The sequence below is a fragment of the Triturus cristatus genome, chromosome 6, assembly GCF_964204655.1.
Source record: "Triturus cristatus chromosome 6, aTriCri1.1, whole genome shotgun sequence".
Lineage (NCBI taxonomy): Eukaryota > Metazoa > Chordata > Amphibia > Caudata > Salamandridae > Triturus > Triturus cristatus.
The window spans coordinates 58,169,622-58,195,498 of NC_140589.1; the positions used below are offsets into that span (position 1 = coordinate 58,169,622).

Here is a 25,877-nt window from a genome sequence, read left to right on the forward strand (position 1 = left end):
AGACACTGGAACTCTGCTGTTCTTTGAGCCTGGACCAAAGATTAGACTGCATTCGGTGGGAAGATTCCTGCTGCATCTTCATTTCTGTGCTTCTTCAAGTTCTGCAACACTGTGGCCATGCATCCTCTAAGTCACCAAAGACTGCATCCAAGCTAGAAGTAATCTCCCTTTAATTGAAGGAGTCACTTCCCTGCATCTGCAGACACCTTTGCGATGAAGACCTGTTTGCTGATCCTGTTGTTCCATGGACATTGCCCTGCTCTGCAACATAGGTAGTGGTTTGTTGGTTCTCTAGGAGGCCTGACCAGTCTTCCTTGCAAGTTGGGAAACTGGAATCCCTCTCCAGCTGATGTGAATCGCCTCCCTGTGCAAGTATCTGTTTGCTGTTACCAAGGCTTGTCGCCTCTCTTCACAAAAGACCTTCAAGCTCCAAGAAGTCCCTGCCTCCAGCATCACACAGCTCCAAGAATGTCAACCTGTCTGCATCCTCAGCATCGTGGGCCTCCACCTTATGTGTGCTGCTGAGGCTTCCCTGTAACTCCATGTGCCTCTTGCCAGAGGTTTCTTGAGTGGCCCCATTGATTCCTGCTGGCTCTCCTGCGTGCTGAGGGCTGGCTCTGACTCACCCTTGCTTGGTTAGTCCCAGAGACCTTGCTGGTCTTCTCCTGCAAACTATTGTTTGCGTTTGACAAGGCTTGCTGGAGGTACTGCTGGGAACTGACCTTGTTGACCGGTGTGGGACAGCTCGTGGATGGCTCCTGTTCTCCTGCATCGTCGCCTGGGCTCCACAGCTGCTGCTTCAACCTCACCGTGCTACAGCAAGAACCTCTGCCAAGGGCTTGTATTGTGCTCTTGTGCTTACTGGTCACCTCTGGGTGGTTTGGAATCTGTCCTCTCTGCTTTCTGGTTCTACTCACCTGGATTCCGTGTCCTGGTTCCACTTGCTCGATGCACGAGATTCTGTAGCTGCTGATCTTCCACAAACCTCCATTGGCATCTACGGGTGGTTCCAACACCATTTCATTCCTATGGACCTGGTCTTCCTCGTGTAGGTATCCACAGGTGGGGTGGCTCTCCAACCTCCCTTGATGCAAGTGGTTCTTTCGGAGTCCTTTGGGAAGGGTCCTAGAAGTGCAAAAATCCAGCTGCAACTTACCCTGTGTTATCCTATGGATGTTCGACCCGGTGTAACCACTCTGCACCCTGGCACCTTGGGGTCCCTGGCTACTTACCTTGAGTGGTTCTGTGATTCCCTTGGGGTCCTCCATCCATGGGTACTAGTCCAGTGCTGGTACTCACTTCACATCCCACTATTTTAGTATATGGCTTGCCCCCCCCAGTCGGGCCCTTTGTGTTTTCCTATACAACTTACCTATTTCTGAAGCATTTCTTGTGTGTAGATGATATCTCTGGATAGGAGATATACCAAGTTAGTGTTTAATGTGTGTTAATAAATACAAAGTATTTTTATACGCAGCTGGTGTGGTCCATTCTTGTGTGAAAAGCTTACTGACCGACTATAGTGGTAAATGCACCTGCTTTACAACCTTCTGAATAAGCCTTAGCTGCTCTCCAGAGCTACTCCTTGAGAACTCTGGTTTTCAAGGACTCAAACACTATCAGTAAGGGTTGCCTGGACTCAGTGTAAAGTGCTTCACCCTAGCTGTACACTGTGGGCCCGATTCACAGAACTAACTTAAGACAAAATTCTAAACTTACTACCATTTTGGTATTCACAGAAGGCACTTACTCATTTTGGTATTCACAGAAGGCACTTACTCATTTCGGTATTCACAGAAGTTAGGAGTCCTAACTTTAGGACTCCTAAATGCTTTCTGTGAATACCGAAAGTCTTAAAGTTAGGATTTTTCTCAGTTTAGGAGTAGCAAAGTTAGGACTCCTAACTTTTGGACTCCTACACTGAGAAAAATCCTAGCTTTAAGACTTTCGGTATTCACAGAAGGCATTTAGGAGTCCTAAAGTTAGGAGTCCTAACTTTACTACTCCTAAACTGAGAAAAATCCTAACTTTAAGACATTCGGTATTCACAGAAGGCATTTAGGAGTCCTAAAGTTAGGACTCCTAACTTCTGTGAATACCGAAATGAGTAAGTGCCTTCTGTGAATACCGAAATGAGTAAGTGCCTTCTGTGAATACCAAAATGGTAGTAAGTTTAGGATTTTGTCTTGTTAGTTCTGTGAATTGGGCCCGGTATACTGAGCTAGCCTCCTACATATACCTTACAGTCTTTAGAAGAATGATCCGGGTAGAGGCAGTTAAGGCAATCTTCACAGTGAAATTGCTTCTTACCAGAGGTATTCCAGGACCTGAAGAGACTTTTCTGACATGATGTTAAAATAAAGATGAAGTCAGATGTGAACAGTGAAACTCTGTGAGTAACAGTAAAAAACTCCCACAGTATCAAAATATGAGAAATATCTTGTGAAAATATCCAAATCGGAAAATAACTAAGCAGAGCTCAGTGGAGACTCCTAGCACGACGTGTGGTAGAATATCTGAGGGAATGGAACTCTCTCAGGAGTGTTCTAGAGGGCAGGGCAGCCTGATTGACTGAGGTATAAGTTTGGTCTGTTTTTTAAATAGACTATGATAGGTTGCAAAACTAAAGAACCTAGGGCCTTCATGCACTTAACATTGTGGTACTATTATATGTACCTGGGACTCCCATTTCGATGACGGTGGAATGATTCAAGCACGTGTATCTGTGAAGGTTCCAATATTGGAGTAAAAGTAATTTGCAAAGGTAAAGATTATTCATATTTACCTGTTTTCCCCACAAATACTTATTACTTCCTGGTTTCAGTAACATGGTTTTAAGTAGGCTCTAAATTAAACTGCTCTATAAATGGTACCTCATTTTCAAGATGTTCTCGCTACAACAAAAACCTCTTTGTAAAGCACTCGGTCGATGCTCCTTTAGGTGGCTGTGTATTTAGAACTTTAGGTGGAGCATTCATAAAAATGTAATTGTGCATCATATTATGTACTCACGGAGTGCTTTTTGCATGGAAATCGGTCTTTTAAGTGCTTAAATGTGTGCAACCAGAATCACAGCCAATACTTACTATAATCTTTTGTAAAATTAATGTTTATCGTTTTAAAACTATACTAGCCATTAGCAACTCTGGAATACTACTAACGAAGTTCTTGAAAAGTACCTGCGCTTGATACTGGACAAGAAATTCCAGTAGTTGAAATCCTGGTTCGCTGATTTGATAATAAGCGTTTCTGATCACTGTATTTAGGGCAGTCTTCTGTTCATATAGCAATTCCCCAAGCCAGAGCTCAACTGGGCCTTTTGCATTCACTGGATTGTCCAACTGAAAAATGAAACAATGCACGGTTTAAAAAAATCTGGATTCTTCTGTTTCATTTTATAGATATATACTTGTTTGAACACTACATGTTAATGAGGAAAAAAGAAAAAAGAAAGATCTGGCTTACATTTTTAGTTAAACAATGAATCAAGGCTTTCAGTTCTAGTGCTAGAGAAATACTTTTTTCAAGCAACACATAAGTACAAAGGTGTGAGCAAGTATTATATTTTTGTGTATGTTCTTTTGTCAATTTTGTAAATTGCATTTTGATGTAACTGGTTTATATGCTGATGCTAAACAGCACTAAATCAATGTTACTGAGCTACAATTGTGTAAAACAGAATTAAATAAAGAAAAAGCTAGTTATGCACTGTAATGCCTTAGCTGATAGAGATTCTATCTAGCCGCAGATTCCTTATCGGAGATTTATCCCCAAGTGTCAGACTGGATGTGGAAATTTGCAAGCAGTACCCCTGCGCACCAACTGGTTCTGAGTCAACGTCGTCTGCGCCGGAATTGGCATATGTGGTATCTATATAGGCCTCGATGTTATACGGGACGCCGATGCGGGTCACTGTTTAGGCACAACAGCCGAGTCTGTTTCACACGCAGCACTTTTCCTTTCTAGAAATTCAAGGAAGGATGTTTCCCCACTGTGAGTACATGAGGGGATTTTAATGTAACCAAGGGTAGGGTACACCTTAGCGTGTGTAGACCACCCTGCTTATCAACTCCGGTACTGACGAAAACCTGGAGATTCTTCCACTTGGTTGAAACATGTAGACCACCTTTACTTTTTCACTTTACTTCACTTCTAAGATACCTTGGGTCAGTCTAAACCCACACGGTATCTCCTGATTTATTTTAACATTGTCCAGTTGCTCCAGAATAAAAGATTCTTTATCCATAGAGAGTTAAACTTGGCCAATTTTTAGATCACTTTTTCACTGGCACACACCAAAAGAAAATACCAGCTCCACTGTAATCAGGTGTCGCAGCACACCCGGATGGCATTCAGCTATCCAGGTGGGACCCCGATGATGAAGCATGTCACCAACCAGGTTGGTGAGTGAGGGGTCTTCTAAATAAGGACATTTCTGTCCTTTCAGTGCACCTCTCCCCAGTCTGGAGGCACTCAGGTACCTCCTAGGGTGTACTCCTCATAGTGTTTATGTGTATCTATATAGGCGCCACCTCAACACGCTGACATCAGTTCCTTTTCACGACTTTCCATGCTAGGAGCGTGAAATCATGATGAGAACTGAACACTTTTGTGAATTTGTAGGGCCCTTTCCAAGGGGATGCCCCACACTTTAGCAAGGTTGCAGAGGAAGGAGGGTGGGATGGTCTGTAAGGAATGAACAAGTTACTTACCTTCAGTAATGATGTATCTGTAAGAAACATTAGTTAGTTAGATTCCTCTCCTTAGAATATCCTCAGGCGTCAGGCTGGATCCGGAAAGATTTTTCGTCAGCAATACCCCTTGCGCGTCACTAGGCGTCGTCTGCGGCTCCGCGTCCGTCGTCGGCGTCGTGCGCCGGAATGACGTCGTCGGAGTACTTAGACGCCGCCCTCGTGCACTGACGTCAGTTCTTGTACATAGCTTTCCGCGCCAGGAACGCAGAGCCATGCAAGAGACCGACACTGGTGCCAAAAAATCTAGGGTCCTGAAAAGGATAGCCTTGATTTGATTTGATTTAATAATTTTATATAGCGCTAAATCACCCCGAGGGGTATCTCTGCGCTAGCAACAGCGAGCTGTCTTGAACTAGAAAAGATATGTCTTCATAAGCTTTCTGAAACGGAAAAGGGGCATTTCCATGCGGAGATAAAGGGGAAGACTGTTCCAAAACATAGGAGCCAAGTACGAAAAGGCCTTACAACCAGAACGGGCTTTCTTTATTCTAGGAACAGAGAGAAGTTTTTTAGATCCTGATCTAACAGAGGATATAGGATGATACATTCCCAGTTTCCTAGTAAGATAGCGAGGACTAAGTTCGTTTAGAGCCTTAAAAATCATGCAGCCTGTTTTAAATTGCACTCTTTTCCTAATTGACAGCCAATGTAGTTCATGCAATAAAGGCAGCGAGGGGGTCCTAGCGGGAGAATCGGTTACCAGACGAGCAGCCGTATTTTGAATAACCTGCAATTTGTCCAATGAGGTAGCATGAGCAGAAAGAAGAAGAGCATTACAATAATCAATCTTGCTCATGAGCAGTGCTTGAATTACAGTCTTCCTGGTGGAAAGTGGAAGCAATGGAAAAACTCTTCTGAGTAGACTTAAGATGTGATGCAAGATCCAATAGTGATATTAACATGGGTTTGCATCGTAAGTTTCTTATCAAGCTTAATGCCTAGATTTTTAACTACCTCTTTAGGAGCAGGGGCTTTACCCAGCTCCTCAGGCCACCATCTAGGTGACCAACAGATGTCAGCACCTCCGAACAACAGGATCTCAGATTTCTCAGAGTTTAACTGGAGATAGTTAGTTTTCATCCAGGAGGCAATAGCCATCATACCCTGAGAAAAGATGGTTTGTATATCGGATCTCGTTTTATCGAAGGTGAGGAGGAGCTGGGTATCGTCTGCGTAGGAAATGGGGTTAAACCCCAGATCCCTCATCAGTTTAGCCAGAGGCGTCACATAGATGTTAAATAGAGTAGGGCTCAAACATGAGCCCTGCGGGACGCCTCTGGTAACCTGTGTGGGAGCCGATGAAAAAGGACCCATTGACACTGCCTGAGTACGGTTAGACAAAAAATTTGACAACCAGCTCAATGCAGATCCGTCAATGCCAAGCTCCAAAAGTCTATGTAGGAGGACTTGATGGGAGATGGTATCAAATGCTGCTGATAGGTCAAGCAGCACCAGAAGTGCCGCTTGACCTTGATCCAGAGCCATTCTGATATTGTCCACTACCTCCACCAATGCAGTTTCAGTGCTATGTTTAGCACGAAAGCCTGACTGAGAGACATCCAGAGCCCTAGAAGACTCGAGAAAAGCAGATAAATGCTTAGTGATATGTTTCTCTGTGATCTTGCTCTGTAGCGGGAGCAATGAAATCGGGCGATAGTTTGGCAATTCCTCAGGGGAGTTGTTAGAATTTTTGCGGATGGGGATAATTTGGGCGTGTTTCCATCTTTGAGGGAGAGTAGCAGATTTTAAAGAGGCATTGATTATAGAGCAAACTGGGGATGCCAGCTGGGTCGCAAATCAAGAAGAGATTTTAGCAGGGATAGTATCCAGGGGGGATCCAGATCTGGTACATTCCAAAAGTGTTTGCACTTCAGCAGGAAATTTAGTCAGACGAGGTCCTTCAGTTGTGGGGTGTAACACGACCTCTACAGGAATCGGAACAAAAGTATTAGAGAGGGTGATATTTTGATAAATCTTCTCAATTTTTTGTACGAAAAAGGAGGAGATATTATCACATAATGACTGAGATAAACTATCCCTAGTCTGGCAAGATTTGGGGTTCGTAAAATCGTGTACAATTTGAAAAAGCAATCTGGCATTGTTACCTGCCTGCTCCAAAATCTCTGCAATGTGGGATTTACGATCCAATTTGACATTTTTATGATAGATTACCATAGCTGCTTTATACATAGTTTTAGCATGCTCATCATGTGAGCGACGCCAAATCCGCTCCAATTTTTTACAAGCGCTTTTCTCAGCACGTAGGCCAGACGTATACCAGCCAGTAGCAGAGCTTTTGGGTGAGTATCTAAGAGGTTTAAGAGCAATTACTTTATCCAGTAGATTACTAACTCTCAAATCAAAAAGATCGAGCTGTTGATCTACATGCCCTTGCATACTGTTCCAATCCCACTCAGCGAACAGTAGGGAAAGATGATTGGCAGTTAATTTATGCCAAGGTCTGTACTGACGAGTGACAGAAGTATTATTTATCACCGGAGGAAGGTCCATGGGACCCAACACTTGGAAATTTATCATGGAATGATCAGACCATGTAAGCGGAAGAGTCTCACCACATTTGATATCCAAGGAGTTGGAAAGGATGAGGTCCAAAGTGTGCCCAGCAATGTGGGTAGGAGCGGTGTTAATAATCTCTAAACCTCCTGCAGCTAGGTCTTGTAGGCATAGTGTGGCATCTTGATTAGAGGCATCATCACTGTGGATGTTAAAATCCCCAAGCAGGAGAAATTTACGTGTAGCAATTAAGTGAGGAGAAATACATTCGAGCAGCTGATTGGTAAAATTTGATATTGACCCAGGCGGTCTATAAACTAGTGCACCTTTCCAGATGCAACATGTAGAGAGATCCAATCTAAAAACAATGCATTCGAATGCTTCCGTCCCCATCTGATCAAGGATGGTAACAGCCAGTTCCTCTTTGTGAATTAAGCCTTAACCCTAGATGTCGGTTCGCAGAACGGGGAGGATGGGTGGGCCTTTGAGGAATCTAACTAACTAATGTTTCTTACAGATACATCGTTACCGAAAGGTAAGTAACTTGTTCATCTGAAAGAAACACGTTAGTTAGATTCCTCACCTCAGACTAGATACCCCAGCAAAACCAACCCCGGTGGTGGGTCTGTGAACCAAGATCCCACCAGAAAGTCCTGGAGAACAGAACGGCCGAAGAAGCCGTCTCTCCGGACTTGGCTGTCCAGGCAATAATGCTTGGCAAACGTGTGCAGCAAGGCTCACGTTGCTCCCTGACATATGTCCTGCAAGGGGACCCCTCGGCCCAGGGCAGTAGTCGCAGCTGTTGCCCGGGTGGAATGGGCTCTCAGCCCTACAGCAGGGTCCTTTTTAGCCAAGGAGTAACAAGCCTTTATACACAAGACGACCCACCGCGAGATGGTACGCTTGTGTACTGCCCTCCCCTTCTTAGCACCCACGTATCCAACAAAAAGCTGGTCGTACACCCGGAACTGTTTGGTGCGGTCCAAATGTATTTGAAGGTTTATACAGCGCTAGCTCCACCCGAGGGTATCAGAGCGCTTTACATCAGCAAAGTACATACGCAAGAATACAATCATAGCATTTGAACGAAACAGGTTATACAGGTGGTCGAACAAAGTAAAGGGAACAATTAAGGGGACATCGTGGGCAGAGGTACATGTAGGATAAACAGAAAAACAAATTGAAAGAACCAGAATATTCTTAAAAATACAGGTTTCACAGTTTGCCAAGGTGGACTCATTGGACATAGTAGGGAGTGGGGGGGGAGGGTAAAATGAGGGGATGGAGGTGACAAGGGTGTCAGGAGGGGGTGGGTGAGTGTGGGGGGGTAGGAGGAGTTGCCTAAGGAAGGAGGGGGCGGGGGAAGTAGTCAGAAAGGAGTACCGGTATTTACTATCCCCAAAATTGAGTGAGAAAATGAATTTTAAGGGCTTTTTTGAAGCTGGAATAGGAGGGGTTGCATCAAAGGTCTTTGGGGAGGGCGTTCCAAATGGTTGGGGCCTTGCCAGAGAAGGAGCGGGATTCTGAGGCGTTTTTTTTTAGTAGGGGGCTACGAGGAGAAGAGTGCTTGTGCTTCTCAGTGTTCGGGCACAGCCGGCTTTTTTAAGTTTAGTTGCAAGGTAGGTTGGAGTCTTCTGATGAAGGGCTTTGTGAGTAATACAGGCACTTTTATAGGAGGATCTGCCTTCAATGGGGAGCCACTTGAGGGTTTTGAGGGCAGGGGAGATGTAGTCAAAACGTTTACAGTTTGTTGTTAGTCTGGCAGCGAGGTTGAGGACGGATTTGATGGGGGCAAGGTGGATTTTGGGAGTACCAGAGAGAAGGGCATTTCCGTAGTCGATTTTGGATAGGACAAGAGACTGGATAATGAATTTGAAGTCTTCAGCTGGAATAAAAGGTTTGATTTTTTTGAGATGTCAGAGTGTGAAGAGTGCACTTCTAGCTGAGTTCTTTACATGGGAATTTAGTGTGAGTTTATTGTTGATGGTGATGCCGAGAGATTTAACAGAGTCGGCGAGGGAGAGAGAGCAATTTAGCGCGTTAAGGTCAGCGATCCATGTTTGAATAGGGAGAGGGTTGTTTTCTGGGAGAGAAGAGGATGATTTCCATTTTGTTAGGGTTGAGTTTAAGATGGTTGTTGTGGAACCAGGTTTGGATCTTGGTTAGTGCAGTGTTAAGGTGCAGGATATCAGCATGGGATTTTTTTTTTATAGTACAGTTGGGTGTCGTCAGCGTACAGGTGATAGTTGATTTTCGCTTGTTTAAGAATACGGGTAAGGGGTTCCATAGAGAGGTTGAAAAGGGCAGGGGAGAGGATGGATCCTTGAGGGACATCTAAGGAGACAGGAGTTGGGCTAGAGAGGCAGTTTTGAATTTTAATTTGTTGGGTTCTATGTTGGAAGTAGGAGGTGAACCAGTTAAGGACAGTGCCATTGAGGCCGAAGTGATTTTTGAGTGTATTGAGTAAAGTAGGGTGGTAAACTGTGTCAAATGCCACGGAGAGGTTAAGAAGGATGAGTAGGTAGGTCTCGCCCTTGTCCAGGGCTAAGCGAATATCATCGACTATGTTGAGCAGTGCGGTTTCAGTGCTGCAACCTTTGCGGAAGCCAGATTGAAGAGGGTCTAGAAGGTTGTACGTGTCAATGTGTTTGTCCAGTTGGAGTAGGGCGCACTTTTCAAGAGCTTTGGAGAGGAGGGGGAGGTCGGAGATAGGGCGGAGATTGTTAGGGTCATTGGGGTCAGCCTTGGGATTTTTGGGGATGGGAGTGATTTGTCCGGGTTGAAAGGAGATGGGAACATTCCCTGTTAGGAGGGAGGCGTTAATGATGTTGGTCCAGTGGGGGACAATGACGTGTTTGAGATCTTGGACAAGTGCGGAGGGGAGAGGGTCTTGGGTGTGGGAGGAAGGTTTGAGTTTGGCTAGGATGTTAAAGACTTCCCGTTCAGAGACGGAGGGGAAATTGTGCCATGAGGCGTTGTTTTTTAGCGGTAGGGTAATGGGGGGGGTTAAGTAAGAGTATGTGATGGGAGGGGGAGCGAGGGAGTCAGGGGAGTGTTCAACGGGAGGGATGGATGAGGTGTGGTATCCAGGGAAAGTTGAGGGGTGAGCGAGGGTTGGGTGTAGAGGAAAGCACGGTCCATTTTTGCGATTTTTTTCATTGAAAAAGTTGGCAATTTCTGGTCACAATTGTAGTTTTATTGATTTTTATAGGGGCGGGTGGGACAGGAGGGGAGATTGTGAACAGAATGAGATGGTGGTCAGACCAGTCGATGGGATTAATGTTGGATAAGGATGTAAGATCAGGGTTGGAGATGATGGCGTCTAGAGTAGCTCCTTTGGCGTGGGTAGGGGAGTGGCAAAGTTGCTTGAGGTCGCTGATCTCAAGGAGGTTATTGAGAAGGAGGATTGCAGGGTCATCAGGTTCATTCCAGTGGAGGTTCAGATCTCCTAGTAAGAGGCTTTTGGAGCTGGAAAGTAGAGATTTAGTTAGAAGGTCAGAGAATTGTTCGGCAAAGGGAAGGGGTTCACCAGGAGGGTGGTAGATGTTATGCAGTCGTATTGGGGGTGAGCTTTTTATTTTGAGTTCGGCTCCTAAGTATTCGAAGGTTGTGTAGTCAGGGTTGATAATCAGGGAAAGTTGTAGTTCTTCTTTAAAAATGATTGCTAGACCACCCCCTATTTTTTTGGGTCTGTCTCTTCTGAGAATAGAGTAGCCAGGGGGGGCAAGAAGGTCGATGATGGGTGTAGAGTGGTCTTTGAGCCAGGTTTCGGTGAGGAAGGCGATGTCGGTACCTTCGTTGAGAATGGTTGCTGCGATTTCGATCGCATGCCGGGCAGTCGAGAGGCAGTTCACGAGCATGCAGGAAAGGGGCTTGGGGTTGGTGATAGGGGTAAAAGGACAGCGCCCATTTTGGGTCCAGACGGTGGAGCCTCTCTTCCTCTTTCGAAGGATGCGGAGGCGGAAAGAAGGTGGGCAACGTGACAGATTGCCCGATGTGAAAGGGAGTCACCACTTTCGGAAGAAAGGAAGGACGGAGGACAACCTTGTCCGGATGAACAGAAAGAAAAGGAAGTTTAGACGATAGGGCCTGGAGCTCACTCACCCGTCTAGCCGAGGTGATAGCTACCAGGAAAGCAGTCTTAAGAGTCAGAAGACGAAGGGGACAATTGTGAAGAGGCTCAAAATGAGCGCACATCAGAAATGTCAAGACCAGGTTAAAATCCCACTGAGGCATTACGAAGGGGACAGGAGGAAACATGTGAGTAATGCCCTTTAGGAAACGAGAAACAACAGGGGATTTGAAAAGAGAAGGCTGATCAGGAAGCCGTAAGAAGGCAGGGATAGCAGAAAGATAACCTTTTAGGGTGCCCAGAGCAGAGCCCTTCTGGGCCATGGAAAGAAGAAAGAGGAGAACCTCAGAAAGAGGGGCGGAAAGGGGATCCACAGCCTTTGCTGTGCACCATGCCACAAATTTGTTCCACCTGCAGGCGTATACCGTTTTTGTGGAGGGACGCCTGGCTGCCAGAATGACATCACAGACTTCAGGAGGCAAGTCAAATGGCATCAACTGTCGCCGCTCAATCTCCATGCATGGAGGTGGAGACTGGACAGGTTCGGGTGGAGGACCGTCCCCTGCTGCTGCAACAGAAGGTCCTCCTGAAGAGGCAGTCGTATCGGGGGATCGATTGACATACTGAGTAGCTCGGGATACCAGTACCTTCGTGCCCAATCCGGAGCCACCAAGATGACTTGGGCCCGGTCGCGCCTGATCTTCTTCAGTATTCTGGGCAGAAGTGGTATAGGCGGAAAGGCGTACAACAGACCGCAACTCCACTCGCGACGAAAGGCGAGTGCCGCCTTGGAATCTTCAACGCGCAGAACTGCTGACATTGCGCGTTCTCTTCGGTGGCGAATAGATCTAACCCACGCTCTCCCCACTGCCGAAAGAGGCCTTGCGCCACGTCCGAGTTTAGACGCCATTCGTGATCCATCATGCACCGGCGGCTGAGTTCGTCTGCTCTGGCGTTCAGAGAGCCCGCCAGATGTTGAACCACCAGGGTGATTCCCTGATGTTCCAGCTATGTCCAGAGGCGCAGAGCCTCCTGACAAAGGGTCCACAACCCCACCCCGCCCTGTTTGTTGCAATACCACATGGCAGTGGTGTTGTCCGTGAACACCTGCACCACACTTCCCCGGATAACGGGAAGGAATGCCTTCAGTGCAAGTCGGATTGCTCTCAGCTCCAAAAGGTTGATATGGAGCTGAGACTCCGCCAGAGACCAAAGACCTCTGATCTCCGCCTCCCCCATGTGGCCCCCCCATCCCAGGAGGGACGTATCCGTCACTACCACGTGCTCCGGTTGGGGTAGAGAGAGGTACCTGCCGCTGACCCAATCGCGGTTCGTGAGCCACCACTGCAACTGCTTCGCAGTGCCCTCCGAGATCAAGACGTGGTCGGACAGGTTGCCCCGATGCTGGGCCCACTGAAACTTCAGGTCCCACTGCAGAGCCCGCATTCGCCACCTGGCGTAATGCACTAACAGGATGCAGGAGGCCATCAGACCCAGAAGCCGCAGCACCAACCTGACCGAAACCCGGGATAAAGGTTGAAAGATGGGAATCAGAGCCTGAATATCCCAGACCCGCTGTTCCGGCAGATAGGCCGGAACTGCGCCGGGACCAGGACCGGTCCGATGAAGAGGAGATTTTGGGAGGGACTCAGATGCGAATTCGGCACATTGATGGAGAACCCCAGCAAATGCAGGAGGTCGGCCGTAGTCTGGAGGTGGGAGACGACTTGCTGGGGCGAACCCGCCTTCAACAGCCAGTTGTCGAGATAGGGGAAGACTGGAAGCCCTGATCTGCGCAGATGAGCTGCGACCACCACCATCACTTTCGTGAACACCCGAGGGACACTGGTGAGACTGAAGGGGAGCACGGTAAACTGAAAGTGCTCGTGGCCTACCGTGAACCGCAGGTAATGCCGGTGGGCCGGCAGGAGGGGGATGTGGAAATAATCGTCCTGCAAGTCCAATGCTACCATCCAGTCTCCAGGGTCTAGGGCAGCCAGAACCTGAGCTAAGGTGAGCATCTTGAACCTCTCCTTCCGGAGAAAGACGTTGATGCTCCTGAGGTCCAAGATAGGGCGTAGGCCCCCTTTGCCCTTCTTGGGAACCAGAAAGTAGTGGGAATAGCAACCACGACCTACTTCTGGACCAGGAACGCGCTTGACGGCCCCTTTGGCCAAGAGGGCCGTAACTTCCTCCCACAGAAGATTCAAATGATCCACCGACATACCGTGGTACTGCAGTGGCATGGCTGGAGGGGTCGTCTTGAAGGGGAGGGAGTAGCCCCTTCGGACGATTTGCAGCACCCACCTGTCCGACGTGATGGAACGCCAGTGGGGCAGGTGATGGCGAACTCTGCCGCCCACTGGCATAGAATGGGCCTGAAAGCTCGGACTAGAAGGGCTTTGAGGCGGATGCTGCCGGGGTGGATGTGGACTGACGGGCACGTTGACCCCCGGTACCGCCTCGGCGAAATCCATGTCCGCGACCACGTGCAGGTTGATTCTGCGGCCGGTGGCTAGGCGGACGTGAGGGGGCGCCCCTTCCTTGGCCACGAAAGGGACAAAAGGCGGAAGTTTGTGGCCGCGGGGCCGAGAGACCCAAGGACTTGGCTGTAGCCCGGGAGTCCTTACAGCGCGCCAGCACACTATCTGCGTTCTCGCCAAAAAGGCGAGTGCCATATCCATGAGGGTACTCTGGACATCCCCCGAGAAAGACGTGGACCGCAGCCAGGTGTGGCGACGGAGCTCCACCGTGGTTGACATCGCCCTACCCAGCGAGTCCATAGTATCTAGTCCACATCGTATAGCATGTCGCGCTGCATCTCATCCGTCGGCAAGAGCCTGGGTGAGCCGGGTCCGGGCCTCCTCCGGACACAGGGGCAGCACGTCCTCCACCATATCCCACAGAGAGTGGGAATAACGGTCCAAGAGGCAAGCGGTATTCAAGGACCGCAATCCCAAACTAAGGGAAGAGAACAGCTTCTTTCCGAACTGTTCCAGCCTCTTGGATTCCCGATACGGAGGAGCGGACGGGAAGGAGGATTGGGAAGTTGATAACCAGACTCTTGGGCGTGGGGTGTTGGGACAGAAAACTGGGGTCGCCCGGAGCAGGGCGGTGGCGCCGGGTCACGTTCTGATCCACAGGAGGTACTGTGGAGGGCTTGGACCAGGTGCCCTGCAAAACGTCCTCTAGTGCCTCATTGAACTGCAGCAGAGGCTCCGAGGAGCTTGCTGACGGTTGAAGCACTTCAGTGAGGATGTTAGTCCTCACGGTCACAGCAGGCAACTCCAGCCCAAAGGCTTCGGCCGCCTTGCACAGCACCACGGAAAAAGCTGCACCTTCCTCCAAGGCCACAGTTGGAGGAGAGATGAAACCAGCGTCCGGGGAGGTGTCCAGACCACTGGCATCCCCCAGTTCGTCTGCCCAGTCCTGTGACAAATCGGCCTGCCTGGCCATAGGGTCCTCAGACCCCTCCCAGTAGCCCCCATCATCCGATTCCTGATAAACAGGGGGACTAACCGGAGCCAGGCGGTAGATGAAATGGTCATCCATCGGCATCGGATGCGGCGTCGATCGGCGCCACAACAGCGCCGGCCCGGACTGGGGCTGAACCGGGGAACGGCGTCCTCCGGAGACGGCGCCGGAGGTGGAACCGGTGTCGGTGTCGGCGGAGGATGCGTCATGAGCTCGACCGGCGCCGGCAGAGATCCAGGCCTGGATCCCTCGGGACCTGTGGCGTCGGGACTGAAGTCGTCGACGGCTCCGGGGCCGGAGCTGGCAGGCGTCGACGGCGGAGCCAGGCGGCTCATGGCCGAGAGGAAGGCACTGATCTCCGCTAGACTTGCGTCAGTCCCAGGGACCGGTGGGTATGGGGACGGACGCGGCTCCTGCGGCTCCGACGGAGCGCGGGGGTGGGACCACCGTGACCCTCGACCGAGTCGCGCGACTGGCGAGGGGAGTCCGAAGAGCGGTGTCGCCTCTAGGACTACTTTGAGTACCCGAAGACTTCGAACCCGACGATCGGCGATGGTGGCTGTGGCTCCGCGACCGGTCCTTCGACCTCCTCCTGGACCGGGACCGTGAACGGCGCGGAGCCGAGTGCCGAAGCTCAAGAAGCTTACGGGACCGCTCCCGCCTAGCCCTAGAGGTCAAGGCCTGACAGTCGAGGCACGACTCCACATAGTGGTCGGCCCCCAGGCAGTAAAGGCACCGGCAATGGTGGTCTGTCACTGACATCAGTCGGTGACAGGAGTCACAGGCTTTAAAGAAAGGCATCCTACCGGCACCAGAGTCGAGTCGACAAGTAGACCAAAAAGAGTCAAAAAAGTTTAGTCAAAAAATGACTAAGGGGTAAGCTCTTCCCGGATCGGCGCTGTCTGGCGCGGAAAAAAGAAGAACTGACGTCAGAGCGGGAGGGCGGCGTCTAAGTACTCCGACGACGTCGTTCCGGCGCACGTCGCCGACGATGGATGCAGAGCCGCAAACGACTCCTAGCGACGTGCAAGGGGTATTGCTGACGAAAAATCTTTCCGGATCCAGCCTGATGCCTGGGGATATTCTAAGGTGAGGAATCTAACTAACGTGTTTCTTTCAGATCTGTGGCTATACAGGGTCCACAGGGATAGGGCCTTAATGAACGTAAATAACTTGTTCATCTGATAGAGACTTCTAGCCACAGACTCCTTACATTAGAATAGATACCGAGGCAATGCCTTCCCGGAGGCGGTCTGAGAACCCAATTTCGACAAGAAAGGTCTGCAGAACTGAATGGGCAAAATGCCCATCCCAATGAACCTGACCATCCAGGCAGGAGTGATTATTAAAAGTGTGCAAAGAAGCCTATGTTGGAGCATGGCAGTTGTCCAAGACTGGAACTCAACGAGCTAACATATCGATAGCAGCTTTGGCTCTGGTAGACTGAGCAAGCAAGTCCTAAGATGGTTGCTTCCTGGCCATTGCACAGCAGACCTTTATGAAGAGTATTATCAATCAGGAGATTGCTATTTTCTGTACAGCCTTTCCTTTCTTGGCCCCAACATATCCTACAAAAAGTTGATCATATACGCTAAAGTCTCTGGTGCGGTCAAGGTAGAACAACAATGCTCTTTTTCGGCTCAGAGAGTGGAGTCTTGCCTCTTCCTTAAAAAGATGAGGCAGGGCAAAAAAAGCTAGGCATGGGTGTATGTAAAAAGGAGTGATTACTTTCAGAAGGAAGGAGGAATGTGTCCGGAAACCCAGTAACTCAGGGTAGAAGGTAATATATGGAAGATTCAACGAGGGTGCCTGCAACTCGCTGACCTTCCTGGCAGATGTAATGGCCACTAGAAAAAACGGTCTTGATGGTCAATAATCAAAGAGGGATTTTGTACAATGGCTGAAAAGATGCGTGCATTTGGAAATTGAGCACCAGGTTAAAATCCCACTGGGGCATGATGAATGGGCTTTGGGGAAACGTGTTGCAAACCTTTGAGAAATCTCTTCACAACAGGTAACTTAAATAATGAAAACATGGCTGAAAGATAGCCCTTAACAGTGCCCGCTTGAGACCAAAAGCATCTTTGAGGGAGAGCCGCCTTGGAAACCCCAGCATGCATAACTACTGACATTGCTCGTTCTCGTTGGTGGAGAACACATCTAACAAAGGCTCTTCCCACTCTTGAACGAAACCTTTCAGCACCTCTGGATGGAGATGCCATTAGTGATCCGCTAGGCATTGATGGCTGAGTTAGTCTGACCTGGAATTCAGAGAGTCTGCCAGTTGTTGAACCACCAGGGAGATTCCGTGGTGTTCTAACCATGTCCATAGACACAGAGCCTCCTGAAAAAGATCAATGACCCCATCCACTCTGTTTGTTGCAATATCACATGGCAGTGGTGTTGTCCGTGAACACCTGCACTAGCCTTCCCTTGATAGATGGTAGAAAGGCCTTCAATGCCAAGCAAATCACCTGAAGATCCAACAAGTTGATGTGGAGCCTGGACTCTGCTGGAGAACAGAGTCCTTTGATTCCACCTCCCCCAGATGCCCGTCTCATCCCAGGAGCAACGCATCTATTACTACAGTAATTTCTGGCTGGGGAAGGTAGAGGGGTCTGCCCTGACCCAATCGTGGTTCGCCAGCCACTACTGCAAATCTACTGCAGTTCCGTCTGAGATCTGAACCCTCTCAGAGAGATTGCCCTGATGCTGCACCCATTGGAACTTCAAGTACCACTGTAGGGCCTACATATGCCAGAGGGCAGACTTCACTAGCAAGATGCAGGAATCTATGAGGCCCAACAACATCAGAGTCGTTATCACCGAAACCCAGGATAGAGGCTGAAGCATTGGTATAATAGCTTGAGGATAAGCGTGAAACTGCACTGTGTCCGGAACAGCTATGATGAAAGGAAGCGTCTGAGAGAGTCAGGTGTGACTTCAGCATGCTAATGGTAAACACCAGGGGGTTCACCTTGGTGAATACCCATGGGGAGCTGGGACGGCTAAAGGGGAGCACGCCGAAATGAAAGTGCTCCTTGCCCACTGTGAATTGCAGGTAATGTCTGTCAGCAGGCAGTATGAGATGAGAAAATATACATCCTGCAAGTCAAACACCACCATCCAGTCTCCCTGATCCAGGGCAGACGGAACTTGAGCGAGCATGAGCATTTTGAATTTCTCCTGTTCGAGGAGGAAAATGAGAAGGCACAGGTCGAGTATAGGAAGAACACCTCCATCCTTCCTGAGCACCAGAAAGCAGTAGGAATAGCAACCAAAACCTACTTCTGATGCTGGCACCCTCTCTGTAGCTCCCTTGGCCAAGAGAGCCGACACTTCCTGGTGAAGTAAGGAAAGATGGTCCTCCGTCACCTGGTCGTAAGTGAGTGGCATGGGTGGAGGGTTGGCCACAAATGGGATGGAGCCCCTTTGTACAATCTGTACTATCCAACAGTCTGATGGTAATGACCTCCAGTGGAGCAGGTGATTGTGCATCCAGCCCCCTACTGGATGTCCATGACGGTTGGAGGACAAACTAAAGAGGCTTGCAGGCTGTAGCTGCCGGGGGAGTGGTGGACTCTCCTGACATCTGGCTACCTGTCCCACCTGGTCCCAATAGGCATGGAAGTTTGCTGGTCGTGGGGGCTGGTGGGGTATTGGCACAGTTGAAAACCCCTTCCAGCAGACTGGCTGTGATGAGGGGCCATAGAGAGACCTAAGGACCTGGCTGTAGCCCTGGAGTCCTAAAGCACTCTAGGGCTGAGTCCACCTTCTTTCTGAAGAGGCGGAAGCCATAATAGGGCATGTCCATAAGTGATGCTTCGACATCCAGAGAAAAACAAAAGTTCTCAGCCAGGCATGGCACCGAAGGGCCACCAACAAAGAAATTGCTATGCTCAGCAAGCTGGTGGTGTCAAGTCCACAGTGAATGGAGAATGTTGTTGCATCCCTTCCGTCGGCAATAGCCTGATAGAGTATGGCTCAGGCCTCCTCCAAGAACATAGGCAGCAGTTGCACTTCTGAGTCGCAGATTGTGTGAGAGTAACACCCCAAGAGGCATGCTGTGTTCATCCGCAGCAGTGCTAGTCTGGCAGAAGATTCTCTTTCCAAAGGTATCCAACCTCTTGGATAACCCATCTGGTGGAGTGCAAGGGAATGCCCCAGAGTTGATCCTGGAAGTGGAGGTCTGGACCACCAAACTCTCTGGAGAGGGGTGGTGGGTGAGAAAAGTGGGGTCCCCTGGAGTGGGGCAGTGGCAGCGGGCAACTATCCTGTAAGCAGGAGACCCTGTGCAGGGATTGGACCAGACTCAAAAGAGGACGTCCATGAGGGCTTCATTAAAGGGGAGCAAGGTTTTGGATGGGGCAGTCCTGGTTTGAAGCACCTGTGTCAAGACATTAGTTTTGACTGCCACTGAGGTTAACGAACAAGTTACTTACCTTCGATAACAATATATCTGTAAAAAACATTAGTTAGTTATAGATTTCTTACTTTAGAATTACCCCCAGGCGTCAGACATGATCCGGAAATTCTTTTGTCAGCAGTACCTCTGCGCTTCGGAAGGTGGGCTTGGTCGGCTCCGCGTTCATTGATGGCGTCGTGTCGCCAGGATGACATTGCGGCAGCTACTTATATGCCTCCCTCGCGCTCTGACTTCAGTTCTGTACACAACTTTCAGCACCAGAAAACGCAGAGCCATGCCAGACATTGACCACTGGTGTACAAAACTAGGGCCCTGAAAGGATGTTCTTAACCCTAGAAATCAGTTCGCAGAACGGGAAGGAAGGGTGAGGCCGTAAGTCATCTATAACTAACTAATGTTTCTTACAGATATATCGTTACCGAAGGTAAGTAATTTGTTCATCTAAAAGAAACACGTTAGTTATATATTCCTTACCTTAGAATAGATACCCCAGCAATACCAACCCCGGACGTGGGTCTGCGAACCAAGATCACACTAGAAAGTCCTGGAGAACAGAACGGCTAAAGAAGCCATTGTTGCAGGGATTCTGCACATATACAGAACTACGTGCAAGAAACCAGGACCTCGGTGTACAGTGGTGTACCATCCGCCCACCTTAGTGCCCGGAACCCCAATCCGAATAGCTATAGTGTCTCATTCGTTCTCCGTACTACAGCGAAGCTACCAATGATTAGACATCCTAGAACATGTAACTCAGACTGTCTCAGTAATCGCGGGAGCAAGAATACTGTTTCGCCAACTCACCCATACTTATCCACAACATAAGTAATCAGAGACACAGTATCGTTTAAAATGTTTATTTTAACTAACGTGCTCTACAATGCAGTACACGAGCCAACACTAGCAGCAAAATGCATAAACTCAATATAGTGAGCATTGTTACAATTCCATAAAATATGAAAGGGGAGATCATTTTATAAAGCTAGTGGAAAAAAGACCTAAAATGCCTTGCCACCCTCCCAGTGCTAGGAACTAGTTTATAATAATAATAGAAGACCTCTGGGCTTTGTCAGGGGGACCCCATACCTCTGAGTCTAGATGTAAGGATTTACATCTCCGGACAAGCACAGCTATTCTTCTCTGAAAGGTTTTCTTTGAGTGTCTCAACATTCCTACAATGCAATATTTAAAGCACTGGATTTTCGGTAGTGCACCAGTGGCAGTATTATGTCTAACGTGGGTGGGACTGACCAACAATAGATTAATGGAGCTAATTATTTTTTGACCTTGAACACGCTGTGCAGACAGAGCCTCAGAGTACAGCAAGAGAAGTGAAAGGTAGATGGTTCACATGTGAGCGAGCACAGTCGATGGGGATAATGTTGGATAAGGATGTAAGATCAGGGTTGGAGATGATGGCGTCTAGAGTAGCTCCTTTGGCGTGGGTAGGGGAGTGGCAAAGTGGCTTGAGGTCGCTGATCTCAAGGAGGTTATTGAGAAGGAGGATTGCAGGGTCATCAGGTTCATTCCAGTGGAGGTTCAGATCTCCTAGTAAGAGGCTTTTGGAGCTGGAAAGTAGAGATTCAGTTAGAAGGTCAGAGAGGTGTTCGGCAAAGGGAAGGGGTTCACCAGGAGGGTGGTAGATGTTATGCAGTCGTATAGGGGGGGAGCTTTTTATTTTGAGTTCGGCTCCTAAGTATTCGAAGGTTGTGTAGTCAGGGTTGATAATCAGGGAAAGTTGTAGTTCTTCTTTAAAAATGATTGCTAGACCACCCCCTATTTTTTTGGGTCTGTCTCCTCTGAGAATAGAGTATCCAGGGGGGGCAAGAAGGTCGATGATGGGTGTAGAGTGGTCTTTGAGCCAGGTTTCGGTGAGGAAGGCAATGTCGGTACCTTCGTTGAGAATGGTTTCTGCGATTTCGGTCGCATGCCGGGCAGTCGAGCGGCAGTTCACGAGCATGCAGGAAAGGGGCTTGGGGTTGGTGATAGGGGTAAAAGGACAGCGCCCATTTTGGGTCCAGACGGTGGAGCCTCTCTTCCTCTTTCGAAGGATGCGGAGGCGGAAAGAAGGTGGGCAACGTGACAGATTGCCCGATGTGAAAGGGAGTCACCACTTTCGGAAGAAAGGAAGGACGAGTCCGGAGGACAACCTTGTCTGGATGAACAGAAAGAAAAGGAGGTTTAGACGATAGGGCCTGGAGCTCACTCACCCGTCTAGCCGAGGTGATAGCCACCAGGAAAGCAGTCTTAAGAGTCAGAAGACAAAGGGGACAATTGTGAAGAGGCTCAAAAGGAGCGCACATCAGAAATGTCAAGACCAGGTTCAAATCCCACTGAGGCATTACGAAGGGGACAGGAGGAAACGTGAGTAATGCCCTTGAGGAAACGAGAAACCACAGGGGATTTGAAAAGAGAAGGCTGATCAGGAAGCCGTAAGAAGGCAGAGATAGCAGAAAGATAACCTTTTAGGGTGCCCAGAGCAGAGCCCTGCTGGGCCATGGAAAGAAGAAAGAGGAGAACCTCAGAAAGAGGGGCGGAAAGGGGATCCACAGCCTTTGCTGTGCACCATGCCACAAATTTGTTCCACCTGCAGGCGTAAACCGTTTTTGTGGAGGGACGCCTGGCTGCCAGAATGACATCACAGACTTCAGGAGGCAAGTCAAATGGCATCAACTGTCGCCGCTCAATCTCCACGCATGGAGATGGAGACTGGACAGGTTCGGGTGGAGGACCGTCCCCTGCTGCTGCGACAGAAGGTCCTCCTGAAGAGGCAGTCGTATTGGGGGATCTATTGACATACTGAGTAGCTCGGGATACCAGTACCTTCGTGCCCAATCCGGAGCCACCAAGATGACTTGGGCCCGGCCGCGCCTGATCTTCTTCAGCACTCTGGGCAGAAGTGGTATAGGGGGAAAGGCGTACAACAGACCGCAACTCCACTCGCGACGAATGGCGTCCCCGAGCGAGTGCCGCCTTGGAAACTCCAACGCGCAGAACTGCTGACATTGCGCGTTCTCTTTGGTGGCGAATAGATCTAACCCAGGCTCTCCCCACTGCCGAAAGAGGCCTTGCGCCACATCCGAGTTTAGACGCCATTCGTGATCCATCATGCACCGGCGGCTGAGTTCGTCTGCTCTGGCGTTCAGAGTGCCCGCCAGATGTTGAACCACCAGGGTGATGCCCTGATGTTCCAGCCATGTCCAGAGGCACAGAGCCTCCTGACAAAGGGTCCATGACCCCACCCGCCCTGTTTGTTGCAATACCACATGGCGGTGGTGTTGTCCGTGAACACCTGCACCACACTTCCCCGGATAACGGGAAGGAATGCCTTCAGTGCAAGTCGGATCGCTCTCAGCTCCAAAAGGTTGATATGGAGCTGAGACTCCGCCGGAGACCAGAGACCTCTGATCTCCGCCTCCCCCATGTGGCCCTCCCATCCCAGGAGGGACGCATCCGTCACTACCACGTGCTCCGGTTGGGGTAGGGAGAGGGATCTGCCGCTGACCCAATCGTGGTTCGTGAGCCACCACTGCAACTGCTTCGCAGTGTCCTCCGAGATCAAGACGTGGTCGGACAGGTTGCCTCGATGCTGGGCCCACTGAAACTTCAGGTCCCACTGCAGAGCCCGCATTTGCCACCTGGCGTAATGCACTAACAGGATGCAGAAGACCATCAGACCCAGAAGCCGCAGCACCAACCTGACCGAAACCCAGGATAAAGGCTGAAAGATGGGAATGAGAGCCTGAAGATCCCGGACCCGCTGTTCCGGCGGATAGGCCCGGAACTGCGCCGGGTCCAAAACCGCTCAGATGAGGAGGAGCTTCTGGGAGGGACTCAGATGCGACTTCGGCACATTGATGGAGAACCCCAGCAAATGCAGGAGGTCGGCCGTAGTCTGGAGGTGGGAGACGACTTGCTGGGGCGAACCCGCCTTCAACAGCCAGTTGTTGAGATAGGGGAAGACTGGAACCCCTGATCTGCACAGATGAGCTGCGACCACCGCCATCACTTTCGTGAACACCCGAGGGGCACTGGTGAGACCGAAGGGGAGCACGGTAAACTGAAAGTGCTCGTGGCCTACCGTGAATCGCAGGTAATGCTGGTGGGCCGGCAGGAGGGGGATGTGGAAATAAGCGTCCTGCAAGTCCAACGCTACCATCCAGTCTCCAGGGTCTAGGGCAGCCAGAACCTGAGCTAAGGTGAGCATCTTGAACCTCTCCTTCCGGAGGAAGGCGTTGATGCTCCTGAGGTCCAAGATAGGGCGTAGGCCCCCTTTGCCCTTCTTGGGAACCAGAAAGTAGTGGAAATAGCAACCACGACCTACTTCTGGACCAGGAACGCGCTCGACGGCCCCTTTGGCCAAGAGGGCCGTAACTTCCTCCCACAGAAGATTCAAATGATCCCCCGACATATGGTGGTCCTGCGGTGGCATGGCTGGAGGGGTCGCCTTGAAGGTGAGGGAGTAGCCCCTTCGGACGATTTGCAGCACCCACCTGTCCGACGTGATGGAACGCCAGTGAAGCAGGTGATGGCGAACTCTGCCGCCCACTGGCATGGAATGGGGCTGAAAGCTCGGACTAGGAGGGCTTTGAGGCGGATGCTGCCGGGGTGGATGTGGACTGACCGGCACGTTGTCCTCCAGTACCGCCTCGGCGAAATCCACGTCCGCGACCACGTGCAGGTTGATTCTGCGGCCGGTGGTTAGGCGGATGTGAGGGGGCGCCCCTTCCTTGGCCATGAAAGGGACGAAAGGCGTACGTTTGCGGCCGCGGGCCGAGAGACCCAAGGACTTGGCCGTAGCCCGGGAGTCCTTACAGCGCGCCAGCGCACTATCTGCCTTCTCGCCAAAAAGGTGAGTGCCATCAAAGGGCATATCCATGAGGGTACTCTGGACATCCCCCAAGAAAGAGGTGGACCGCAGCCAGGTGTGGCGACGGAGCGCCACCGTGGTTGACATCGCCCTACACAGCGAATCCATAGTGTCTAGTCCACATCGTATAGCATGTCGCGCTGCATCTCGCCCATCGGCAAGAGCCTGGGTGAGCCGGGTCCGGGCCTCCTCTGGACACAGGGGCAGCACGTCCTCCACCGTTTCCCACAGAGAGTGGGAATAACGGTCCAAGAGGCAAGTGGTATTCAAGGACCGCAGTCCCAAACTAAGGGAAGAGAACAGCTTCTTTCCGAACTGTTCCAGCCTCTTGGATTCCCGATCCGGAGGAGCGGATGGGAAGGAGGATTGGGAAGTGGATAACCAGACTCTTGGGCGTGGGGTGTTGGGACAGAAAACTGGGGTCACCCGGAGCAGGGTGGTGGCGCCGGGGAACGTTACGATCCACAGGAGGTACTTTGGAGGGCTTGGACCAGGTGCCCTGCAGAACGTCCTCTAGTGCCTCATTGAACTGCAGCAGAGGCTCCGAGGAGCTTGTTGACGGTTGAATCACTTCAGTGAGGATGTTAGTCCTCATGGCCACAGCAGGCAACTCCAGCCCAAGGGCTTCGGCCGCCTTGCGCAGCACCACGAAAATAGCCGCACCTTCCTCCGAGGCCACAGTCGGAGGAGAGATGAAACCAGCGTCCGGGAAGGTGTCCAGACCACTGGCATCCCCCAGTTCGTCTGCCCAGTCCTGTGATAAATCGGCCTGCCTGGCCACAGGGTCCTCAGACCCCTCCCAGTCGCCCCCGTCCTCCGATTCCTGATAAACAGGGGGACTAACCGGAGCCGGGCGGTAGATGAAATGGTCATCCATCGGCATCGGATGCAGCGTCGATCGGCACCGCAACAGCGCCGGGCCCGGACGGGGGCTGAACCGGGGAACGGCGTCGTCCGGAGACGGCCCCGGAGGTGGAACCGGTGTCGGCGCCTGCAGAGGAGGCGTCATGAGGTCGACCGGCGCCGGCAGAGATCCAGGCCTGGATCCCTCGGGGACCTGCGGCATCGGGACCGAAGTCGTCGACGGTGCCGGGGCCAGAGCTGGCAGGCGTCGACAGTGGAGCCAGGCCCCTCATGACCAAGAGGAAGGCACTGATCTCCGCCAGAGATGCGTCAGTCCCAGGGACCGGCGGGTATGGGGACGGACGCGGCTCCTGCGGCTCCAATGGAGCCGCGGGTGTGGGACCATCGTGACCATCGACCGAGTCGCGCGACTGGCGAGGGGAGTCCGAAGAGCGGTGTCGCCTCTAGGACTACTTTGAGTACCCGAAGACTTCGAACCTGACGATCGGTGATGTTGGCTTGGCTCTGCGACCGGTCCTTCGACCTCCTCCTGGACCAGGACCGTGAACGGCGCGGAGCCGAGTGCCGAAGCTCAAGAATCTTACTGGACCGCTCCCGCCTAGCCTTAGAGGTCAAGGCCTGACAGTCGAGGCACGACTCCACATCGTGGTCGGCCCCCAGGCAGTAAAGGCACCGGCGATGGTGGTCCGTCACTGACATCAGTCGGTGACAGGAGCCACAGGCTTTAAACCCAGGCATCCCACCGGCACCAGAGTCGGGTCGACAAGTAGACCAAAAAGAGTCAAAAAAGTTTAGGCAAAAATGACTAAGGGGTAAGCTCTTCCCGGATCGGCGCTGTCTGATGCGGAAAAAAGAAGAAATGACGTCAGCGCGGGAGGGCGGCGTCTAAGTACTCCGACGACG

At 50.7% G+C, this 25,877-nt stretch overlaps 1 protein-coding gene across 1 annotated transcript in view; it reads right to left on the reverse strand.

Annotated features, from left to right (window-relative positions):
• DNAH8 (dynein axonemal heavy chain 8) overlaps window positions 1-25,877 on the reverse strand; it is a 13,985,216-nt gene that overhangs the window by 7,767,021 nt on the left and 6,192,318 nt on the right. Inside the window, exon 41 of the mRNA XM_085610239.1 lies at window positions 3,180-3,341. Within this exon, the coding sequence (XP_085466365.1) occupies window positions 3,180-3,341 (162 nt within the window). The remainder of the gene's footprint in view (window positions 1-3,179; window positions 3,342-25,877) is intronic.